This window comes from Oncorhynchus clarkii, chromosome 7 (genome assembly GCF_045791955.1).
Source record: "Oncorhynchus clarkii lewisi isolate Uvic-CL-2024 chromosome 7, UVic_Ocla_1.0, whole genome shotgun sequence".
NCBI lineage: Eukaryota > Metazoa > Chordata > Actinopteri > Salmoniformes > Salmonidae > Oncorhynchus > Oncorhynchus clarkii.
In genome coordinates this window covers 75,368,810-75,392,270 of record NC_092153.1, presented here as the reverse complement: position 1 = coordinate 75,392,270, position 23,461 = coordinate 75,368,810, and the positions used below count along the sequence as shown (strand labels likewise).

Here is a 23,461-nt window from a genome sequence, read left to right as displayed (position 1 = left end):
CTGTGCCATTATTTGCCTGTTTGTGGCCGGCCTGTTAGCTTGCACAATTCTTGCCATTCTCCTTCGGGCCTCTTATTAACGAGCCGTTTAGCCCAGAGGACTGCCACTGACTTAATGTTCTTTATCGCACCATTCTATGTAAGCCCTAGACACTGTCGTGCTTGAAAAGCCCAATCGGCACGAATGGCACCGAGGATAATACCACCCTCAAAGTCGCTGAGGTAACTCCTTTTGCCAATTCTGATGTCAAATCATTGAGCGGCTGCTCTTTAACATGGTCTCTAAGCCACACCACTTCCACCTGTGTTAGAAGCTCAGAACGAGAAAGTCTAGGCTATATAGAAATAATGATGCTCAAATTGAAAATCAATTAACAAAATAATAAGGATTTATATCATCCTAATCGAGGTGTAGATTACATCACAGATGCCAGTGTTCGGAATTGTAACACAGCTGCATGGGATTTCTGTTAATGTGACATCCAATGGCAATGTCTGCTTCAGGTAAAACCCCATCAGCCGCTTGTGGATTTGACAGCTCCAACACAGTTCCACCTCAGACACCACCAAAACAACAGCTATGCGGGTGTCAGCTAGCGTAGATATGATTTAAACTAGTCCTTTATCATTAGATCTTGGAGTTGATGATAATTCTCTATACAACAAAAAAAGGTTTACCTTTCAATGAGAGTGATTTTCACAAGCAGTTGTCATATTTCTTAATTACTGTATCTAATTCCTAAATTGACTCTTCCCTTATCGGTTGTCCTTACATTAACTTTTGATACACTGCTGACACTCCCACGTCATTAGTAACTCATTCGGTTTGCCTTAAAAATTAAAACAATGCTATTATTGTAGACAAGTACGGTCCTAATGCCGACTGTTTGGGAAAGAAAGGGTCAAATCACACAACAAACCAGGGTCATGGTCAGAAGGCACAAAAACATTCAAAGTTTAAAAAAAAGATCAATGTTCTCCCATTAGGTGAAAAATGAATACGACCCTGTTTTGCTACAACAATTTCAGGCTATAAAAAAATTAAATAAAACCCTTTTCAATATTCAGGGTTGAAATCAATACGTAGACTTGATTACAACTGACTTTATAAAGAAAAACTTTGGATTGAGGTAATTAATGAACGTCTGGTTTATCTATATAAAGGGCATAAACATCTGACTGTAAAACTATTGCACGCCAAAAATAAAGCTTTTCATCATAACATTCACAAAAACCCTTACCACCACAACCGTGGTGTACCAGCAAAGTAAATGTTTTAAGATTCAATATTTCATCTGGAAAGCAACATGTTAAATCAACTAAAACACTCTAAATGTCACAAATTGACAAGGGGACTTTTTTGGAAGAGTCAGCAGCACACAATTCTAGCATTCATTCATACACTCAACAGTCTGTGCTCAGGGAGACGAAGGGGAAGAAATGAAACAGCTGACATTGTAGTGAATATCTTCCGTGATTATTAACTACTGTGGTGAAGAGGTGACAGGCAGATGTGACATGGGGAGGGAACATCCCCTCCCCTTCCTCTCTCTCTCTCTTCCCGGACGCGTGGTCTGATTAGGCAGAATAAGGCAAGCTTCAACAGGGTTACACAGGTCAGGGGGTGAAAGCTGAATCATTCAGTATGAAGGGTCGTCACCATGGAGACAGTGATTCCACCTCAGGTTTGGGGGTCTGTATAACGTGGCTCCGGACTGACAGAAAGAGACGTGTCTGTTAGTGCCTGCCCATCTCAAGAGAGCCAGGACCTGGGGGGAAAAAGTGCAGCTGCCTGAAACCTAGACAGATCAAAGTGCGTGGAGAATGGCTCCTCATGGTGGCCATTTAGGCTGCCGTGTGTTACTACTCCTGTCCGAAGCCCTCAGTTTCCTCGATGGCAAACATCAGCTTCTCCTTCAGTTGCTCGTAGCTCTTGTAGGGGGGCAGGTCCAGTCGATTAAAGCTGGGATTACAAACACAAGGAATACAAAATTAAACAATTACATTGTAGATAGACACATAAATGGAATTAGGTCCTGTGTGGCTCAGTTGGTAAGAGCATGGCACGATTAACACCAAAAAATTGTTCTCACTGTACAGAGTTGCTTTGGATAAAAGTGTCTAACATTTATATTTGATAACAAAATCAATAGTTCGAATACCAAGAGGAAAGGTTATTAATGACTTAATTTAAAATGACAAAGTATTGTGTGGCAGGGTCATGTTTAATGCAGACTGAGTTGACATTGAGAGGTGAACTGGCATAAACCCTCAGATATGACAGGAATTGTATGTTGATGTTCAGACAGTGAGCGTTTAGAAACGACTGGAGAGTAACTCCACTAATGAACTTACCAAGTGTGACTTCTTGGAAGCCAGTTTTCTTTGCCCACCTTCTCGATGCAGAACTTCTGTGGTCCATTACTCCCTGAAAACACAAAATGACGACATGAAAACTCTCCTCACAAATACCAAAATCCTCAATTTCTGTGACTAGAGCTGGTCCATCGATCTCTTTCAATGTCTATATCTTTCAAAATAAAGGTCCCAAAAAACATTTGTATCCTTGACTTCCATGGATTACTTGCTAGTTATCCATAAACAATCCCTTAAGGTGTAGGTTAGTTGTTAGTTTAATATAAAAAAAAACATATGGTATATATGGATAGCAGAAACGGTTCTCTTACGTACCCATGAGGTCAGCGAAGCCACCCATGGGGAGCCGACAGGTGCCAGTGACAAACTGTAGCAGCCTCATGCGTTTCTCGTTGTCCATCTCCTTCACAAACTGTAACAAACATGTTCACATCAGAACATTTAATTGTCAAAATACGCCAAACAGTAAACACCCCTTCACGATATACCATAATTGATGAATGAAACAGTAGAGGCCTGCTGACCTGCCAGAACCAGAGGATCTGCTTGCTGCTGCGAGCATAGTGTCTGTAGATGGTGTGCCTCTGCCAGTCCACCAGGTCTATCTCCTGCATGCCACACAGCATCACCTAGTGGGGGGGGACCAGATATTATGTTACACCACTCTCAATGGGGAAGAATGACCAGTGAAGTCTGGGATAATCTTTAACATGGTTTTTAACCCGGTATACTGTGGTGATTGTCCAATACCTGTTTCCAAATAAACCCTGAGCATCAACAATCTAGCACGCAATACTTCAGTGAAGACATTTGACGGGAAAATACTGAAGTTTGGTCCATGCCATTTCCTGTGTAGCCACCATATGTTGAGATAAAACAGATCGAGTAAGCATGAAGTTGTGTGAGTGGTTTTCACATCTAATTTCTTCATTACAGTAACTCGTTTGATCTGTGTATGAATAAACTCATGGTGTACCTCCAGTTCCTTAGCGTCAAAGTACTGCAGGTACTGCTGGGGGAGGACCTCGTTGAAGCCCTCGAAGAAGGCCTGGGTCTGCTCCTCCACCCCTCTGGACAACCTCCACTCTGCCACCAGCCTGGAGGAAGCACACACACACACACAACACAGAATGTATCAGATAATATGCTTTCTTCTGTTGGGCAAGAAATATATACCCACTAATTTCTAGTTGGTTTTCAATCCTACCTGATGTATTCCTCTTTGTTCTCCTCAGTGACCAGTACGTTGCCTCCGTCCGGCTTCAGCTCGTGAGTAGTAACCTCCCCCAGGATCTCCTTGTCCACAGAGAAGAACATCTCCAGACCACACTCCTCCAGGTTGTTATCCCTGGGAGCAACCACAAGAGGGTCAAAGTAATCATCACCAGCCCCTCACCTCATCAGTTACTATCATCATCATCATTTTCTTCTCCTCTTCATCATAATTTACTCATAGTTATAATCAGCACCATCATCACTAGGATCCTCAATATTCTTTGTTCATCATATTCAACATCATTATAACCCTTACCATCATCCTCATCATATCCTAACCGACACTAAACCACCATTATAAGGGAAAGCTCTCCACATTCCCATTCCTACTTCCCGTTCCCAGACTCACTTGATCCAGATGAGGGAGTTGTAGAATTCCGTGTCAATGGATTCCAGGTCCTTTAGGGCCAGGGGCTTGTTCAGGATGCGCTTGTAGAAGGGCAGGGAGAATCCCGTATCGATGAACTTCCCGTGGAACAAGGACTGTAGAGAAACATCAAGAACCAGGGATGCGATCAAGAACTACAGAGTGACATCATGAACCAGGGCTGTGATCAGCAACTACAGAGTGGCATCATGAACCAGGGATGTGATCAGGAACTACAGAGTGGCATCATGAACCAGGGATGTGATCAGCAACTAGAGTGGCATCATGAAACAGGGATGTGATCAGGAACTACAGAGTGGCATCATGAACCAGGGATGTGATCAGCAACTACAGAGTGACATCATGAACCAGGGATGTGATCAGCAACTACAGTCGGCGCTGAACAAACTGAAACAGGGAGGCTCATTTTCTGTTACAACATGTTATGTTACTAGCCCTTATGAACAAGGCCCAGGCTAGTGAAGGGCCGCATCCGAATTCCCACTGAAGTCAATTTCACTTAGTCTCCCATTGACATCAATGCATGACTTAGTGAAAATCAGACTAATGGTGGAGGTTAGGATTCACCCCATAGATAGCATTGAGGTAGGTACCATGGCGATGAAGCGTCCGATGAACTTGAAGTACTTGAGGTGGTCGGGGTTGATGTAAGAGGCAGGGTTGATCTGGAGACAGTAGTTATCCTTCCCAGCGTACTCAAACAGGCAGTACATGGGGTTCAGCACCTCATGAGACAGCAGGAAGAACCACTCCCTGACAACACACACACAATGTTTTAAAAAATATGTTGAAAAGACTGACACACACACACACACACAATGATTCCTAATATGAACTCATACTTAACCTATCAAAATAGGTAAGTTACCTTGCCACTCCTCCGTAGTCCAAGCCTTCCTCTCCGGGGAATATTATCCACAGCCTCCGTCTGAGATCTTGTGGATGAAAGCTCATTATCTTTGATGGACAAAGAGAGAGAATTGGAAACATTACAACGTTTGACTATTTTTGAACACAGCCCCTGGTGCAAAAATAGAGTACTCAAAGTTGCTCAAAAGAAATGACAAACTATTCCTGGAAGACTAACAACTTTTCAATTAGTGTTCTTTTTGTATTTATTCACAGGGACTACAAAGAGCGCAAGTTTAGTGGTGTGCCAATTTTTTATATATATATATATATATATATATATATATATATATATATATATATATATATATATATATATATATATATATATTATTTTAAAATCTAATATATATATATTATTTTAAAATCTAATATATATATATTATTTTAAAATCTAATATATATATATTTTTTAAATACACTCACTTGCTGGAATGAATCCTCAAAGAGGGTTTTGCGGGTGACAGTGATCTTGATGTGCTGTGGCATTGACAGTTGCTGGAAGACAAAGACTCACATTATGGTCCCAGGAACAACAGGATTAACTCGGGGTCTTCCCTTTTGGCCAAAATGGGGAATCGTAAATTCCAATTAAGTCAAATTTTCACTTAGTTTCCCATTGACATCAATGAATGACTAAGTGAAAATTGGACCTAAGTGGGAATCACGAAGTGTCCTTAAGTGTGCACATGTTCACTTGTCTTCGTCCTTAAAAGGAAATGACGACTGGAAGAAGCCAGACCTGGGTTCAAGTACTATTTGAAAAGTCAAACACGTTAGCTGTACTTGATTGAGCTTGACTGTTTACATTGACATGTTAGTCATTTAGCAGACGCTCTTACCCAGAGACACTTACAGTTAGTGCATTCATCTTAAGATAGCTAGGTGGGATAATCACATATGCCAAGAGTGTGAAAAGCTGTCATCAGGGTAAAGGGTGGCTATTTGAAGAATCTCAAATGTAAAATATATATTGATTTGTTTCACACTTTTTTGGTTACTACATGATTCCATATGTGTTATTTCATAGTTTTGATGTCTTCACTATTAGTCTACAATGTAGAAATAGTAGAAATAAAATACAACTCTTGAATGAGTAGGTGTTCTAAACCTTTGGACAGGTAGTGTATAAATATCTTTTTTGGGGGGGCTTGCCTGTTTTGCATGTTATTTTGGCATTAATACATGTCACATATCAGTTGGAAAACAATGTAAAAAATATATATATCATTGAGTTAATAAAGCCAAATACACACATGGTCTCTTTTTTGTTTTCTTGAGTGAGGCAGCTCCAAAATGCAGACGTTTCAGCCTAGCTCAGTGCTTTCTGTGGTGGTGGGGCGAGCCAGCAGAAAATAGGAGCATTGCGCCGTGATTGGCTCAGTGTTCTGTCACTCATGGGGACACTACGTCATTGCCAAGTTTAAGTCCTTCGTTTGGGTAGATATCCAAAATGTAAGCCCTTTGGTCCTGCCAGAGTGTTAAATTACAAGTGCAGTTCCAAGAAGGCTCAAGGTCATTAGCCACAGGTAAAATGACGTCAAATCACGTTATATGTACTGTAGCTTTGATTGGACTGATCATGTCAACATTTTAGCTAGCAGTCATCATGAATCAAGTCAACAATCTACTGGCAAATCCCTTTTAATCCTTGTCATATGAAGAGAAATAACTAAGATAAATTATAGATAAAACATATCGGTGCTCATTGGCCATTGGACATAAAGATTACACAAGTTGGAAATCGCAAATTCAACAATGAGTAATTTAGAAGGAATCAGTGGCTAACTGCAAGCATTGCAAAGCAAACACTAGCCTGCTATTCAATGGAGTGCCTGTGTGTTCCCCCCCCCATTCCCACCATAAATCCAGAGAATGCTAGACTTTTATGACAAAATTTGCCCACAATGGACCGCCGTTGGACCTAATTGAGCAAAAGTCCAAAATGTCTTGTATGCTGCTGCATAATGAATTACTATGCAAGGGACATACAGTGAGCACCATAATTCATTGGACAGTGACAATTGTTTCATTATTTTGGTTCTGTCCTCTAGCACTTTGAGTTTGAAAGGATACAATGACAATGAGGGTGAAGTGCAGACTGTCAGCTTTAATTTGAGGGTATTTTCAAACATATCTGATGAACCGTTTAGAAATTACAGCACCTTTTGTACATGGTCCCCCCATTTTAAGGTACTACAAGTATTTGTTGAATTGGATTCACAGATGTGTATCGTTAGGCAGGTGTATTCATTTGTGTTATTAGTGACCGCAGTAGAGCTGTTGATGAATAGTATTGATTCTAGACTTTGCTATTGCCTTTGGAGGTTGTTGTTGGGGTGTGACAACATGAGGAAGACAGCAGTGTCGATGCAAATGAAGCTGGCCGTCATATGGCTCAGAAATGAATATCAATCAATCAGGAACATTGCACAAACCCTGGGCATGCCCAAGTCGACAGTTTGGTTCATCATTAACAAGAAAAAAACAACCGGAGAACTCAATTATGTCAAAAGACCCGGTAGACTGAGGAAGCACCTAAAATAGCCCCAAGAGTTCTGGTAAAAAGTATTGTGGACAGATGAGACAAAGAATAACATGTACCAGAGTGATGGAAAGAGGAAAGTGTGGAGAAAAAAAAAGACATGCCCATGATCCAAAGCATACCACCTCATCCGTGAAACATGGTGGAGGGGGTGTTATGGCTTGGGCCTGTATGGCTGCCAGTGGAACAGGCTCACTTGTCTTCATCGATGATGTGACTGCAGACAGAAGTAGAACAATGAATTCTGAAGTCTACAGAAATATTTTATCTGCTCAGATAAAACCAAATGCCTACAAACTCATTGGACGGCACATCATCATGCAACAAGACATTGACCCTAAACATACTGCTGGAGCAACGAAGGGGTTTTTGATGGCCAAAAAGTGGAAAATCCTTGACTGGCCGAGTCAATCACCGGATCTGAATCCAATTGAACATGCATTTTACATGCTGAAGAAGAGACTCAAGGCAATAAGTCCCTGAAACAAGCAGGAACTGAAGATGGCTGCAGTACAGGCCTGGCAGAGCATCACCAGGGAAGATATCCAGCGTCTGGTGATGTTGATGCATCGCAGACTTCAAGCAGTCATTGCATGCAAAGGATATGCAACCAAATATTAACAATGATTACTTAATTCTACATTATGTTAAACTGTCCAATGTTTTTTGATGCCGAGGGGGGACGACGACTATGTACAAAAGCTTCTATAATTTCTAAACGGTTCATCCGATATGTATGAAAATACCCTCAAATGAAAGCTGACAGTCTGCACTCCACCCTCATTGTATCCTTTCAAACTCATTGCTAGAGTACAGAACCAAAATAACAAAACAAAATGGTCACTGTCCAATGAATTAAGGTGCTCACTGTATGTATACTGTAGCTAAGAAAGTAATAGTAAGTGTATATTGTGTAGTAAGCTGTTAGTAGCCCATGTGCATCACCCTAATCATTTGGTATATTTTCACCTCTTAATTTCACCTAACGCTACTGTTCTGACGAAAGTGGTGCACATGTAGCCTATAACCTGTTTTTGAGAAATGTATTCATTGAATATTGTAAGAGGTTTCATTGTCTGCTTAAATGCCCCTTTTATTGATCCTACGGTTCAGACTTGATGTACAGGGAAATACTGTAAGAGCAACCCATGTTCTGCATTCTGTCATTTTAAAAGTGCTGAACAAATAGTTATTGACTTCGTACGTCTTAACTCGCTCATTAATGTCTTAATCAAAATTACGGAATGCCTCTTATCCGCTCATCGCTCCCTTATGCCATAGTTTGTACATTTCAATTGTCAGTTGAAACCACATTTGTTTAAGCAAGTCAGCCATATCAGCTATGTTCTTTAAAAAGACAGTAAACGAGGCTGAATTAACTGTTTCGCTGCCAGACAAAGCCATCACTGATAGTCAGGTGTAGTGGTGGTAAGGATTCACTCCATTGTGCTGGAAAGAAAGCTCAGCTGTTGGGACAGTTTTATGTTGGCCCGAACAGTTTGTGGGCACCACTTGTCACTGTTATAGTGCAATTAAAGTATTGTTTAGTTTTGTGTAGAGGCTTTGCTGGCATGCATCTAAACATTTTTTTTGCGTTTGCCCCACCAAAATGTACATGCTAGAATAGCCACTGCATACCTCAATCCTCCTTTTAAATGCGGAAAGAATGCACTTGGAAGTGTATACTTCAGGGGAATTAGGACAGATAAGACTGCATTTTCAAAAGGCTCTCAGGACATAGTGTACAATACAAAGCTAGGGTACAGGGTGTGTAGGGTACGTACCTGACACCAGAACCTGAAGTACTGCACTTTGGCTTTGAAGTCCCTGACGTAGGTGATCTGAGGCCCATTCTCACTGAGAAGAAAGCATGAAATACAAGAGTTTGTTGACAATGACATTTGTTTATGTGCTTATCTGATGGGTCTCACTGGAGTAAATAACATTCAACATATTTTGAGTGATACAATAAGGTGGGTGAGTGGATGGCACAATGGTGTGTGTGTCTGTGCACCTGGGATCTTTAAAAACAATTTGAATCCTTTGGACTGTAAGCGTACGTGCAAGAGTGAGTTAGCGCGTAAGTGAGATAGTGAGTGAGTAGTGGGCTGGAGGGCCAGCAACCAAAGGGTCACTGGGAGTCAGTGAGTGAGTGCACACGACTCACAGGGAGGATTTGCCTGTGCGAGGGTCGATGTAGGTGGTGGTTCTCCTGTTGTGGTCCACAAAGTAGGGGATGCCGTCCACAGTGAACCTCATCTCCCAGCCTTCAGGTAGAGGCTTGTCATTAAGCAGCCTACACCAACACACACACACACACTTATTTACAGGGCACCGACAGTCATACAAGAGCCGTTCTTTACAGTCAGTATTTGGGTTGTTTGTTTGGAAGTGAAACTGACCCTTGCGTCCGTGGGTCCTCCCACTGGGTCATCCGCGATGTGTGGTGAACAAAATATACCCTGCCGTTGGTGTCTGTTCGCTTCTCTGCAGTAGACATCAAAACAAACCGCAAGAACGAGACTTAGAATCCTGCATCATACCACACAAAGATTCCATTACAGTTATACATTTACAAAGTGGATTAAGAGCCTCCCGAGTGGCACAGCGGTCAAAGGCACAGATGGCAGCTTCGCTACAGATCCAGGTTTGATCCCGGGCTGTGTCGCAGCCGGCCACGACCAGGAGACCCATGAGGCGGCGTATAAATGGCCCAGCGTCGTACGAGTTAGGGGTGGGTTTGGCCAGCTGGGTAGTCCTTGTCCCATCGTGCTCTAGTGACTCCTTGTGGCGGCCAGGCACATGCACGCTGACACGGTGGCCAGGTGTACAGTGTTTCCTCCGACAGATTGGTGCGGCTGGCTTCCGGGTTAAGTAGGCATTGTGTCAAAAAGCAGTGTGGATTGGTGGAATCGTATTTCAGAGGAGGCATGGCTCTCAACCTTCGCCTCTCCCGAGTCGGTACGGGAGTTGCAGCGTTGAGACAAGACTAACTACCAATTGGATTACATGAAATTGGGGAGAAGAAAAACTGATAAAAAGTACTGTAGCAAGCAGTTGCAAAACATTTTATTTTTTGCCTCGGAAATTAGAGTTTCTATTGGCCAAATTCTGATAGGTGTCTCGCCATTTCATTGCGTTTGGTTTCTAGTAGCCTCTGCAAAGTCCCTAAAAACCAGATGTTCCGGTTTTCAGGGGAAATGGTAGACTTCCGCTTTTGGATGTTAACAAGGCGACACTTCATCCAAACTCCTCCTCCACATTTACTGGATTGGTTGAAGAGTGGTCTTCTGGTCTTGACCAGTATGTAGGGGATCTAGTTTCAGGCCAGTATGTAGGGGATCTAGTTTCAGGAGTTTATTTTACGCCTGCTACGTTAGGTTGGTTTTCTAGTGAATCCACCTCTGGAGACACCTCATAATGTTTGTACATGTGACACCAGTGTTACAGTAAAGCCAAAGAGTGTAGGAGCAGTTGCTAACTAACTGGAAGTCATTGTAGCTAGTAAGCTAACTAACCTGGCTAACTGCGGGGGAAAATAAATTACTTATACAGTAGCTGTGTCATGACGTGGCCCTTTCTGGGAATAGATCGTGGCATCCCCCTCTCTCCCCTACACCCAGGTTCTGTTATCTCATGTCGTAAATTCCTGGAGGAGACCCATGCAGTATAGAGAGAGAGTTTCACAGTAGAACAAAGGAACTTCTTCTACATCACAGAACTTGAGAACTGAACAATATCCATGTTTTGGAGAATGTGTAAACGGTTGGTGGAGAAGCCAGCTACAACCCGGTCCGTTTTGTTTCGTGTGTGACCCAGCCACATTACCATAACTCTGTTTATACAGGTGCCTCCGTTATGAGGATTGTGTCTAATTATTGCATAAAATGAATGAGTAAAGATGAAACTATTTGTGAAATGGTGTAATGTGATGTTATACCGTTAATGTGAGAATTGTATTCCCTTAAAGTTTACTAAGTCATTGGCCCGCTCCCATGAGCACAGACATGATCTGGCTCATTGAACAGCCCTTTTCTACTGTTACGAATAAAACCCCCTCCTGAAGAAATCCTCTTCAGACCACGTGTACCTCGATGGACACCGAGGGGGCACAGGTTGAGTTCAGACAACAAAAACATCAGTATAAGCTAAGGTTGTAATGGGTGTTGAATTCCTAACCATACCACGTGGAGCATTGGCTACACGACGGGAAATGGTTCAACTCTGAGACTATCGATCCTGACAGAATAAGAGCAAATCTTAGATACTAATTACTAGTCTGCAGTTTGAAATTATGTCAACCTGTGATGCGAAGACCGACATCCGCCAAAACATTTATCCTATAACAACATTTCTGAATGGTACTCTGAAGTATCCATTCTAACCACAAAAGACTTCAAGGAAGCAAAGAGAGAGACGCTCGGATGAACTTTCCAACAGAAAGATGGACGATTCCAACAGAGATCCCGACGACACAGAGCGTAAATATATATTGATTACAATTATTCACGAATAAGTGAGCGTTCATGTGCAAAGGATTAGTATTTCAATTAATATAATTATCAACTGTGTAGTGACTCCTTTTGTCTTTCCCACCCTTTTCAGTCCACACCTACTTCCCTTTGTCCACCAAGCCGTCATATTGGCTTAGCCCACTAGGGAACCTCCCCTATCATTTCCTTGTAACCATATCTACTGTTTATTTATGCATTTCTGTGATAATAATTTATTTTCTAACTAAATTAATACAAATGATGTATGGATGATTTCATAGCAAAGGCTGGGTTCGTGCAGATAACCAACAATTTACAACGTTTAGTCTCATTCCAATGTGAGGTAAAGAATAATTAATTAATTAGAAGACTAATTGATCAGATGTTAAAATATCTGAAGAGTTATATTAGGAAAATTATAACTTTGTAATCTGAATATTTTCCTTGGTGCCCTGACTTCCTAGTTAATTACAGTTACATGATTAGTTTAATCACGTAATAATAATTACAGAGAATTGATTTGATAAAATAACAGTCTTCACTTTAATGATGCCAAAGACACGACATTAGTTATCTAATCACACATGACGCTGCCACAAACTGGCAAGACGTTTCTACAAATGTTTACATTGTGACGTCTCCACTTTCGGAGAGTATCGACAGTGGAAAACGCGTTGTGGTGGATCGTTCTACTTACCCCAGCCGTGTGGCAGCGGCCCAAGCGGGTCAAACTCTTTGTTTGCTGCGGCTATTTGCTGATCCTGGAGCTACAATGGAGAAAAAAGGAGGTTAAATGAACAGCGCTTACGTGTGTTGAATAATGCTTCTTTACAATGATATACAGTGGTCTTATAAGGTAGCTAATCACAGATTAATAAGTGATTACATAGCTGAAAGCAAGGTCACCATGCTAGAACTTCCACCAACCCAACCAGTTCAGAACTATGATTCCTTCAAGGGAGGATTCATTTCTGTTGGACTACTTATTTTAAGTATTCCAAGGAGGCATGGGCTAGAGGGAGTATCCACAATATATCTTATACCAGTCATTACTTTTCAAATCAGTGGCCCATTCCCAAAAATCTAGACCCTACGCCCTCCGTCCCTAGAGCATACTCCCTCCTATGCACTTGTGGAGATCTGAGATGATGTAACAGCTGTAAGCAATTTGTTAATAGTTCCAATTTGCCACTCTGTTAGGCCAGGTGGATCTAAGGCCAGGTTGTTCTAAGGCCAGGTGATTCTAAGGCCAGGTGATTCTAACGCCAGGTGATTCTAACGCCAGGTGATTCTAAGGCCAGGTTGTTCTAAGGCCAGGTTGTTCTAAGGCCAGGTGATTCTAAGGCCAGGTTTCACCATATTGCTTATACCTGTCAAATCATCTCACATCTCCACAAGTGCATAGAGACTAGGGGTCAATATGGGATTAGACTAGTGCAGTTTGGGAGGAAGGGGAGAGAATTGGGACGTAGCCCATGTCTTACCCCGAATATGAACCTCTGGTTGAACTGCTGCATGGCCCCCTGCAGCTGGCTGCGCTGGTGCTGCCACTCCTCAAAGTTACGCACCGACTCCTGCGTAGGGCGCTGCCACGTGGTGGTCCGGCTGATGTGGTCCACGAAGTACACCCTGCCCATTGGGTCCACTCGCCGCTCCCACCTACATGGGACAGAAGAGGGAAGGTTCTACTTCTCCATGATGATTGATGACGGCCCTGCGTGAATACTTTAAAAAGGAATAATTTCTCACAAAAAAAAAGAAAAAAAGATCTGAACTGGTGAGATTGGTGAAAGTAACAGGGTGGTAACCTTGCTTATACCTATCCAATCACATATATATCTACACTTCTCTTGAGGAAACAGCAGGAGGCATTTCTGCACTATTTCAACAGGGCCGATATTCCTCTAGGGGAGGCAGCGTGTAGTGTAAAGAAATCCAGGGCCTTCGGTCTTCAGTAGGATGTGCACAAAAATGGCATGGATAAAGTTTGATGTCACATATCACACGGTCCGAGAGAACAGGTACCGTGCAGGGTTTCTCGTGACAGCAAACTATAGTGACATCAACTTTGTGCAGGTGCTCTTATTGAAACCCATTTAACACAAATAATTTGACATTGTACCATGTAAAACTAGAATACAGAGAAGATACGCATTAGTTAACATATTCCAAAATGCATTGGTTAATTTTTAAAGAGTAGAATTTGTGATAAACTACTGCCATATGAAAGCAAAACATATAGTATATGAATTACGAACTACGGATTTGATGAATAAATTATTTTGTTACCCAGAGGGGAGAGAATCGGGTCGGTTCCATGACGTCCTCTTTTCAATGTGATCCACGTAATACATGCGCCCATTCTGGTCCACCCTCTGCTCCCAGCTTCAGACAAAACACAGAACAGTCAGCAACTACATTTGAAGGGCACCAGTCTTGCACAAATGTTATATTAACACCTAAATGAATGTTAAGTTCCTCATTAAAATAATTGCAAGTACATTAATTGAATTGATTCAATTACAAATATTTCTACTAGTAACTAATGTGCACCAAGTTTTACTATTAATACGTACTATTAGTAACTACCCACTGTAGGCATTCTACAATAGGCATACTGACCCTTATGTAACAGACTAACACTGCCTAGACTAACGCTGCCTAGACTAACAGAGTAATGCCGACTAGCCTAACACTGCCTAGACTAACGCTGCCTAGACTAACAGAGTAATGCCGACTAGACTAACACTGCCTAGACTAACAGAGTAATGCCGTCCAGACAAATGCAGACTAGACTAACACTGCCTAGACTAACAGAGTAATGCCGACCAGACAAATGCCGACTAGCCTAACAGAGTAATGCCGACCAGACAAATGCCGACTAGCCTAACACTGCCTAGACTAACAGAGTAATGCCGACCAGACAAATGCCGACTAGCCTAACACTGCCTAGACTAACAGAGTAATGCCGACCAGACAAATGCCGACTAGACTAACACTGCCTAGACTAATGCAGAGTAGACGAACACTGCCTTGACTAACAGACTAATGCCGACTAGACTAACAGTGCCTAGACTAACGCCGACTAGACTAACACTGCCTAGACTAACACTGCCTAGACTAACAGACTAATGCCGACTAGACTAACAGCCTAACATTGCCTAAGACTCGGGATGAGGAGGGCTTTTAGAGGGTGGAATAGTGGGGACCAATTGGAGGTTTACTTAGTAGCAATGCAAATATCATGGTACAGCTATATAGACACTCAACCATCATGTTACTTTTTAAAATGGTACGTTTACAAACATATATTTTTGATGAATATAATTGAAAGTTGTGTCTCATTTTGGTAAGTGGTGAAATAAGTATAGCCAGTTATAATTGTAATGGCCTAGCAGATAATAAGAAAAGACGATCAGTATTTACCTGGCTAAAAGAGAAGGAATATAACATATATTGTTTACAGGAAACCCATTCAACAGTTTTAGATGAAGTTTTGTGGAAAAAGGACTGGGGGGCGAAATATACTTCTCCCATGGGCAAAGAAATTCAAAAGGAGTGATGGTTTTAATTAACAGTAATTTTGATCCAAACGTGCAAATTGTCCAAACAGATCCTCAAGGTAGATGGATTATTTTAAATATGTTATTGGACAATAAACAGATATGGCTTATTAACCTATACGGTCCGAATAATGATGATCCAAGCTTCTTTGAAAATATATATAAGAATCTATCAACTCTACAAGCAACACTAGACTCTATTATTATGGTGGGAGATTTTAATACGGTCTTAAATACCTCTATGGACCGTAAAGGAAATCACACTACAAACTATCACCCTCAGGCACTTAAGGAAATCATGAATGTCATGGATATATTGGAATTAGTGGATGTATGGAGACTTAAATACCCTGACCTAGTGAGATAGGCTTAATCAAGCTAGTCGTCTTGACTACTTTCTTATGCCATTCTCTCTGGCACCAAAAGTGTAAAAAGTGTTGATAGGGGACAGAATGCGGTCGGATCATCACATAATTGGCATATATATTACTCTTACAAAATTTCCATGTGGGCAAGGATATTGGAAATGTAATCAAAGCCTACTAGATGATACATTGTTTAGAACTAGAATTGAAGAATTTATAACTGACTTTTTCAGACATAACAGGTACAGCAGATTACCTTATTGTATGGGACACTTAAGTGTGCCTTTAGAGGCCATGCAATTCAGTACTCATCTATAAAACAAAAGCAATTTAGATCAAAAGAGTCCATATTAACAAAGGAAATTGAAGGACTAACAGTACAGTTAGATAGCAACAAAAACTGTACCAGAGGCACAGAATAAGTTAGAGGAAAAACAAAAAGAAATGGAGGAACTTATTCCAGAAAGATCCAGTGTAATATATTATAATAATAAAGCGAACTAGATGGAATATGGGGAAAAATGCACCAAATTATTTTTCAATCTTCAATATAGAAATGCTACCAAATTTTTTTATTAAAACTTGTTACAAATGACGGAGTCACGCATGATTCACCAACTTATATTTTGAAAGAGGAAGTAAAGTACTTTAAGAATATGTTTTTGTTTCATTCTCCTCCATCTCCACTAACTGAAACAAATTGTATGTTTTTTTTCTTCTAAGGTGTCATTGTATGCTGATGATTCATGTTTTCTTCTAAAACCACAATTAGAATCTCGGCCTCAGAGGATCTAGATACTTTTGCTATCCTCCCTGGATTAAAACCAAAAAAAAAGAAGCTAATTTTACATTACCATGTAGTTTATCAATTAAATGGTCTGACGGAGATGTGGACATACTCGGTATACCAATCCCAAAATAAAGAAATGATCTCACGCCAGTAAATTTGTATAGAAATTTAGCAAAAATAGATAAGCTCTTGCTACCATGGAAAGGAAAATACCTGTCTATTTGTGGAAAAATCCCCCTGATTAACTCCTTAGTCATATCACAGTTTACCTATTTGCTTATGGTTTTGCCTACACCTAGTGACCTGCTTTTTAAATTATATGAGAAAAAAAAAAGATTCCATTTTATTTGGAATGGCAAGCCAGATAAAATTAAAAGGGCCTATTTATATAACGAATATGAATTCGGTGGGCAGAAATGATTAAATATTAAAGCATTAGACCTCTCACTAAAGGCGTCAGTCATACAACAGTTATACTTAAATCCAAACTGGTTCTCTAGTAAATTGGTACGAATGTCTCATCCTGTGTTCTAGAAGGGCCTTTTTCCCTTTATTCAGATTACACCTGCTCACTTTCGGTTGTTTGAAAAGGAAATAATCTCCAAAATATCTTTATTTTTTAAACAAGCCTCAGAAAGTTGGTTGCAATTTCAGTTGAATCCACCTGAAAAGACAGAACAAATAATACAACAAATATTGTGGTTAAACTCAAATATACTAATTGATTAAAAACAAAGAAAAATTCGAGGGAAATGTTTTTAAAAAAAAGGTATAATTTTAGTGAATGATATCATAAATAGGACTGGTGGAGTTGTGTCACACATACAGCTAACACAGACATATGGGAATGTCTGCTCTACCCAAAATTACAACCAAATGCAGCATTACCACAAAAATGAAAGAGGCAAGTAGAAGGGTAAAAAAGTAAGGAACTTGTATGTCGGCCCTGTATTAAAGAACATAAATGGTTAAAGAAAAGTGTGATAAATAAAAACAAACATAACAATTTCAATTGCAAAATAGTTTTGAAGAGATTTTCGATGTGCCCATTCCATGGCACATGGTTTATGAATTGATACGCCGGATTCAAAACTTTGAATTGTTCAATTTAAATGACTATACAAAATTCTTGCAACCAATAGAATGTTATATATATGGGGGATACAATCTTCCCAGCTCTGCAGATTCTGCTGTGAGGAGGCAGTAATTAGATAATTTATTTTGGTATTGTCCATATGTAGCTCGTTTTTGGTCACAGGTCCAGGAATGGCTGAAGAATTGCAACATTTGCCTAGAACTAACGTTGCAGATAGCAATACTAGGTGATTTGAAAAGCCATAGTCAATCAATAATATAATAATTATTTTAGCAAAAATAGTTTATTTTCAATTTACAATCTGTAGAAGCTATGAGAATAGAAAAGGTTCAAAACTTTTGTGAAGCATCACTGCACAGTTGAAAAATATATGGCCAATAGAAATCCAAAACGGATCATGTTGAGAGATAGATGGGAGGAGTTGGATGGAGCTGAAGGGTGGGACTAATAACAAGATAACAAATGTAAAACATACGGGGTCTGTAAAATGTATATAGATTCAGAACTTTTGTGAAATAGCACAGTTACAAATAGAAATCAAACTGGATGGACATCAGAAATAGAGGAAGGACTAAAAACAAACAAAACATAACTATTGTAAAATAGATTGTGTCTGTAACATGTGTAAAATATGTATAAACTGAAGGTAGAAGCCTAAGTGTTATTGTTTATTAGTTTACTCCAATTGGGGGGAGGGTGGTAGGGTTTGCAGGGAATAATAAAGATATATTCTTTAAAAAAGTATGTATATCTATATAGGTATGTGTATGTATGTGTGTGTATACAGTGAGGGGGGGAAAGTATTTGATCCCCTGATGATTTTGTACATTTGCCCACTAACAAAAAAATGATCCGTCTATAATTTTAATGGTAGGTTTATTTGAACAGTGAGAGACAGAATAACACCAAAAAAATCCAGAAAAACGCATGTCAAAAATTTTATAAATTGATTTGCATTTTAAATGAGGGAAATAAGTATTTGACCCCCTCTCAATCAGAAAGATTTCTGTCTCCCAGGTGTCTTTTATACAGGTAACGAGCTGAGATTAGGAGCACACTCTTAAAGGGAGTTTGTTACCTGTATAAAAGAGCACACCCCCTTTAAGAGTGTGCTCCTAATCTCAGCTTCGTTACCTATATAAAAGACACCTGTCCACAGAAGCAATCAATCAGATTCCAAATTCTCCACCATGGCCAAGACCAAAGAGCTCCAAGGATGTCAGGGACAAGATTGTAGACCTACACAAGGCTGGAATGGGCTACAAGACCATCGCCCAGCAGCTTGGTGAGAAGGTGAAAACAGTTGGTGCGATTATTCACAAATGGAAGAAACACAAAAGAACAGTCAATCTCCCTCGGCCTGGGGCTCCATGCAAGATCTCACCTCGTGGAATTGCAATGATCATGAGAACGGTACGGAATCAGCCCAGAACTACACGGGAGGATCTTGTCAATGATCTGCCTAGACTAAGAAACTAATGCTGCCTAGACTAACAGACTAATGCCGACTAGACTAAGAACATTTTTCTACTGACTGCAAAATGAGTTATAAATTGTCAAGTCTCATCTATTAGTGGTTGAGAGTGGTTTGAAATATCAAATTGAAGTGTCAACAGCTATTCATTACCAACAGAGTTAAACCATTAAGTCAACTCTACAAAGAGGTGTAGCATCGAACTCCTGTCAACCTCAGTGTTTACCCTAGGATTTTTTCCAGCAGCGGTGGCAAAGGTAGCGGGGGTGGAGTGTGGTAATGGGCATAGTGGTGGGTGTGGCCAATGGCACGGTTGTAGAGGCCCTCTTGGCCACAGAAAGAGAATGTTACAGTTTTATAGCTAATGTCATGTGGCTGAGAGAAATTGCAGTTTCAAAGCTAATCTCCTGCAATTCTACACATTTTGCCATGTCTAATGCTATCTGAGTGATTAAAACATTAAAAGAACATAACAATTACATTGTTTGAATTTCAGATTATCCTTGACTGTCTAGTTTTTATTTTGGTGATTGTTAATTCTCAGATCTTATTTAAAAATATTGCTTCAGTATATTTTCTACCTACTTGATATCTGGTTTTAGTTGTTTAAGTTTGCATCCTGTTTAACCATCCTGAAAATGTACATAAAATATAAATACAAGTGATTCCATACATTGAAACTCGTTAGGTGGAGTTTGTCTTCTCCCCCTCTCTCTCCAGTCTAGTTATGGCTTTAAAAAGTTCAGGAGGAAAGATTTGCTTTACAAGTCACATAAGTTGCATGGACTCACTGTGTGTGCAATGATAAGTGTTCAACATGATTTTTGAATGACTACCTCATGGTGAAGTTATTAATTACACTTTGGATGGTGTATCAATACACCCAGTCACTACAAAGATACAGGCGTTGTTCCTAACTCAGATGCCGGAGTTCTGCTCAGGGATTTAATGGCTGTGATGGGAGAAAACTGAGGATGAATCATCAACATTGTAGTTACTCCACAATATTAACCTAACTGACAGCGTGAAAAGGAAGCCTGTACGGAATATAAATATTCCAAAACATGCATCCTGTTTGCAACAGGGCACTAAATACTGCAATAAATGTGGCAAAGCAATGAACATTTTGTCCTGAATACAAAGTGTTATGTTTGGGGCAAATCCAAAACATCACCGAGTACCACTCTCCCTATTTTCAACCATAGTGGTGGCTGCATCGTGTTATGGTTAAGCTTGTAATCGTTAAGTACTGGGGAGTTGCACCGCTGCTAAATGCATACAGGGGAAAACACTGCAACCTTAAAGCTCACATTAGCACGATGCAGGATATACAGCATGGGGATATATTGCAGGGTACATACAGAAGGCTATATAGGGCATACAGTCAACTCCACACACACACATTAAAACCCATGAATGACGCCAAAGACCCCCTACCTACATACACATGACGCCAAAGACCCCCTACCTACATGACGCTAAAGACCTAACCAAACCGACATGTACATATTACCTCATTCAATCACCCCAACTACCTCACACCCCAGTACACTGACTCAGTACTCCTTGTATGTAGCCTGTATAAAGCTTCATTATTGTTATTTTATTGTGTTACTCTTTCTTTTGATCTAATTGTTAAATTGTCATACTTTAACTGCATTGTTGGGAAAGGGCTCGTAAGTCAGCATGTCACAGTAAAGTCTACACTTGTTGTATTCGGCGCATGTGACAAATACAATTGGATATGAAGACGAACACATGCGCACATTTGATGGACAGGCTGGTCAGGGCTGTCGGATTGATGGGGAGCGTTCTTTTTTTACTTGCTCATGATACACATCTGGTTAGGAGCCTAGTCCACTTACCCCGGTGGCAGTGGGCCGTTGCTGACAGGGCCGAGTTGGGGGAGCCCTCCGGCTGGGGGTGCCCCAATGGCTTCCGGTCCGCTGGTGCTGGCTGCCTGTGGGGGTGGGGGTTCTGCGCCGTTCTCCGGAGGGGGGTCTGAGGAGGAGCCGTCTGAAGCCGGAGGCTCGCTCACGTCGCTGGGAGTGGAGCTGCTAGAGGACGCTGGAGGAGAAAAGGTTAGCTATGGTCTTGGGGTGGAGCTGCTGGAGGAGGTTTGACGAGACAGAGGAGAACAGTTAGCTGCGGTTGCTAGTTGGAGACGGTATAGATGAAGGAGAGGTTAGCTGTGGCCGCTAGTAGGAGATGCTAATGAGAAGCTGCTAAATAAGGCGAATGCTTTTAGACTGCATATCTGTGTTGAATAGCATATCTGGACTGCACTTCATTAAATTCCACAAAATGGCTTGAATAGTGAGTGGAATGAAAACATGAACGTTTCATTACATGAGAAGGCAATAGATGGACCTGGCATTAGCACATCAACACACAAAAGGAATTTCTTTCAATAGTTCTGTCAGAGACCTCTATGGTTATCTATTGTATTACTATAGTATTGTTGTGGTATTTTGTATTGTATTTTTATGGAATTGCTAGGGTATGTCTAGGGCCTTTCTTAGCGTGGTGCCAACCTGGGGAGGCGGCTGGTCTGCGAGGGGTGGGTGGAGGAGGACGAGCAGGTCTGGGGGGGCGTGTGGACTTGGAGCCCCCTGGGGATGGGGCGGGAGACCCCGTGCAGTTGATCTCGTGGCCATTGGGGATGATCACCCAGTCCTCTGTAGAGTCACTGGAAGGTGACGTGTCTCTGCTGGACCTGGCGGGTATGACATCACCAAAAGTCTAAATAAATTGCATGCAGCACACAGTCAATTACTTTTTGTTTGCCGTTTTGGCTGTAGGTAGTGCCTCCTACTTTTTGGTGGTCAAAACGTTTTATCTACTACTGCTACTACTACCATCATCATCGTTACTACTACTACCACCCCCACTAGTACTTTTATTTTACAATACACACATACCGGAGGATCACATCACTGACATCAGCAAACATGACACTACAAAACTAAATCTAATCAAAAAACATATGAACAATATAAGTATTTACATACTGTCAAGAGTTATCATGAAAAATTAAAGATGTCCCCCCCTTATTCCTTACCAAGAAAGTACATTGCTTAGGATCAATAATTGACCCTAAAGTCCTTTGATAAGATCTTTGAAATCAGCAAGCAGTCTCTGGACATCCCAGTGCAGAGACAGTTGCAATGTTTTTTGTAAAACGATATATTAATATCGGGAAAAATGCAATTAACATCGATTTAAACTTGACATATCGGTGCCCATCTCTAGTATTCACAATGGACAGAAGATATGCTAGTGTGACTGAGTAATATCATAAAAGTATTTTGCCGACTCACACTAAATCTCCCCCCCCCAAAAGTCAAGTATTCACTCAGAGAACTTACAGAAGACATACAATATAGTATTATTAAAACATGATACCTGTTGCCTCCATCTTCGTTCTGCCTCGCGTCCCTGTTGGGAGCAGTAGCTGCTGAAAAAGAAAACCATCAACATCAAGCATTCAAACCCAAACAGAATACAATTCATCTAGTGAAATGTATTAATCACATCATCCTCAATTGGGATCGGCGCGACTACTCAGGTTTGTACAAATGCAACTATTTAGCAGGTTATATTTATAAGCATTGATAAAATAAACAACAAAAAAATGTGCTTATTGCTTGTGGAGTACGTCAAGTGCAGTGTTAAAATAATGTACAATGTCCTTTTCAGTTGCATCCGAAACAAACTAATTGGAATAACCAATAGTATACACCAAACATTTTTGCCTCAAACACCGACACTTTACCCTGCCCATCCCTAATCCTCACCATGGTCTCTCTCTGCAGAGGCAAAGGTCTCTGGGTCCACCTGCACGCCATCCAGACAGATGGACAGGTCTCCCACCACGTCTGTGTTGTCCTGGTCTGAACACAGCTGTAAGATCTGCACCACCTCAGAGACTGACAGACATACAGACACACAGAAGGACAGACACACGCGTAGATGCTAGTTTATAAACAGAGTGTAAACATGGATGGATCAGCTTGAATTCTAGCCTTGATGTATCCCGTCTAATATCAGAAATATAACTTGTGTTCCTGAAAAGCGATGGCTGGGATAACATGCACGATATGCATGTATTGACCATCTACACAGAGTATAGCAAACATTAGCAACACCTTCCTAATATTGAGTTGCACCCCCTTTTGCCCTCAGACC

At 40.9% G+C, this 23,461-nt stretch overlaps 1 protein-coding gene across 3 annotated transcripts in view; it reads right to left on the bottom strand.

Moving 5' to 3' along the window:
• Positions 1-370: 370 nt before the first annotated feature.
• The window catches only part of LOC139413849 (E3 ubiquitin-protein ligase Itchy-like), a 32,137-nt gene continuing 9,046 nt past the window's right edge, over positions 371-23,461 (bottom strand). For 2 of the 3 annotated variants that reach the window (XM_071161660.1, XM_071161661.1), the window contains exons 5-24: positions 23,071-23,202; positions 22,679-22,730; positions 21,808-21,989; positions 21,139-21,340; positions 14,275-14,370; positions 13,470-13,644; positions 12,683-12,752; positions 9,895-9,979; positions 9,660-9,788; positions 9,277-9,349; positions 5,374-5,445; positions 4,907-4,995; positions 4,632-4,791; positions 4,000-4,133; positions 3,583-3,723; positions 3,352-3,472; positions 2,900-3,004; positions 2,691-2,787; positions 2,355-2,427; positions 371-1,962 (exon numbers count right to left, since the gene is read on the bottom strand). In XM_071161660.1, the coding sequence (XP_071017761.1) occupies positions 1,863-1,962; positions 2,355-2,427; positions 2,691-2,787; positions 2,900-3,004; positions 3,352-3,472; positions 3,583-3,723; positions 4,000-4,133; positions 4,632-4,791; positions 4,907-4,995; positions 5,374-5,445; positions 9,277-9,349; positions 9,660-9,788; positions 9,895-9,979; positions 12,683-12,752; positions 13,470-13,644; positions 14,275-14,370; positions 21,139-21,340; positions 21,808-21,989; positions 22,679-22,730; positions 23,071-23,202 (2,288 nt within the window). In that variant the 3' untranslated portion in view covers positions 371-1,862. The remainder of the gene's footprint in view (positions 1,963-2,354; positions 2,428-2,690; positions 2,788-2,899; positions 3,005-3,351; positions 3,473-3,582; positions 3,724-3,999; positions 4,134-4,631; positions 4,792-4,906; positions 4,996-5,373; positions 5,446-9,276; positions 9,350-9,659; positions 9,789-9,894; positions 9,980-12,682; positions 12,753-13,469; positions 13,645-14,274; positions 14,371-21,138; positions 21,341-21,807; positions 21,990-22,678; positions 22,731-23,070; positions 23,203-23,461) is intronic. The other variant, XM_071161662.1, reaches the window with a different exon arrangement.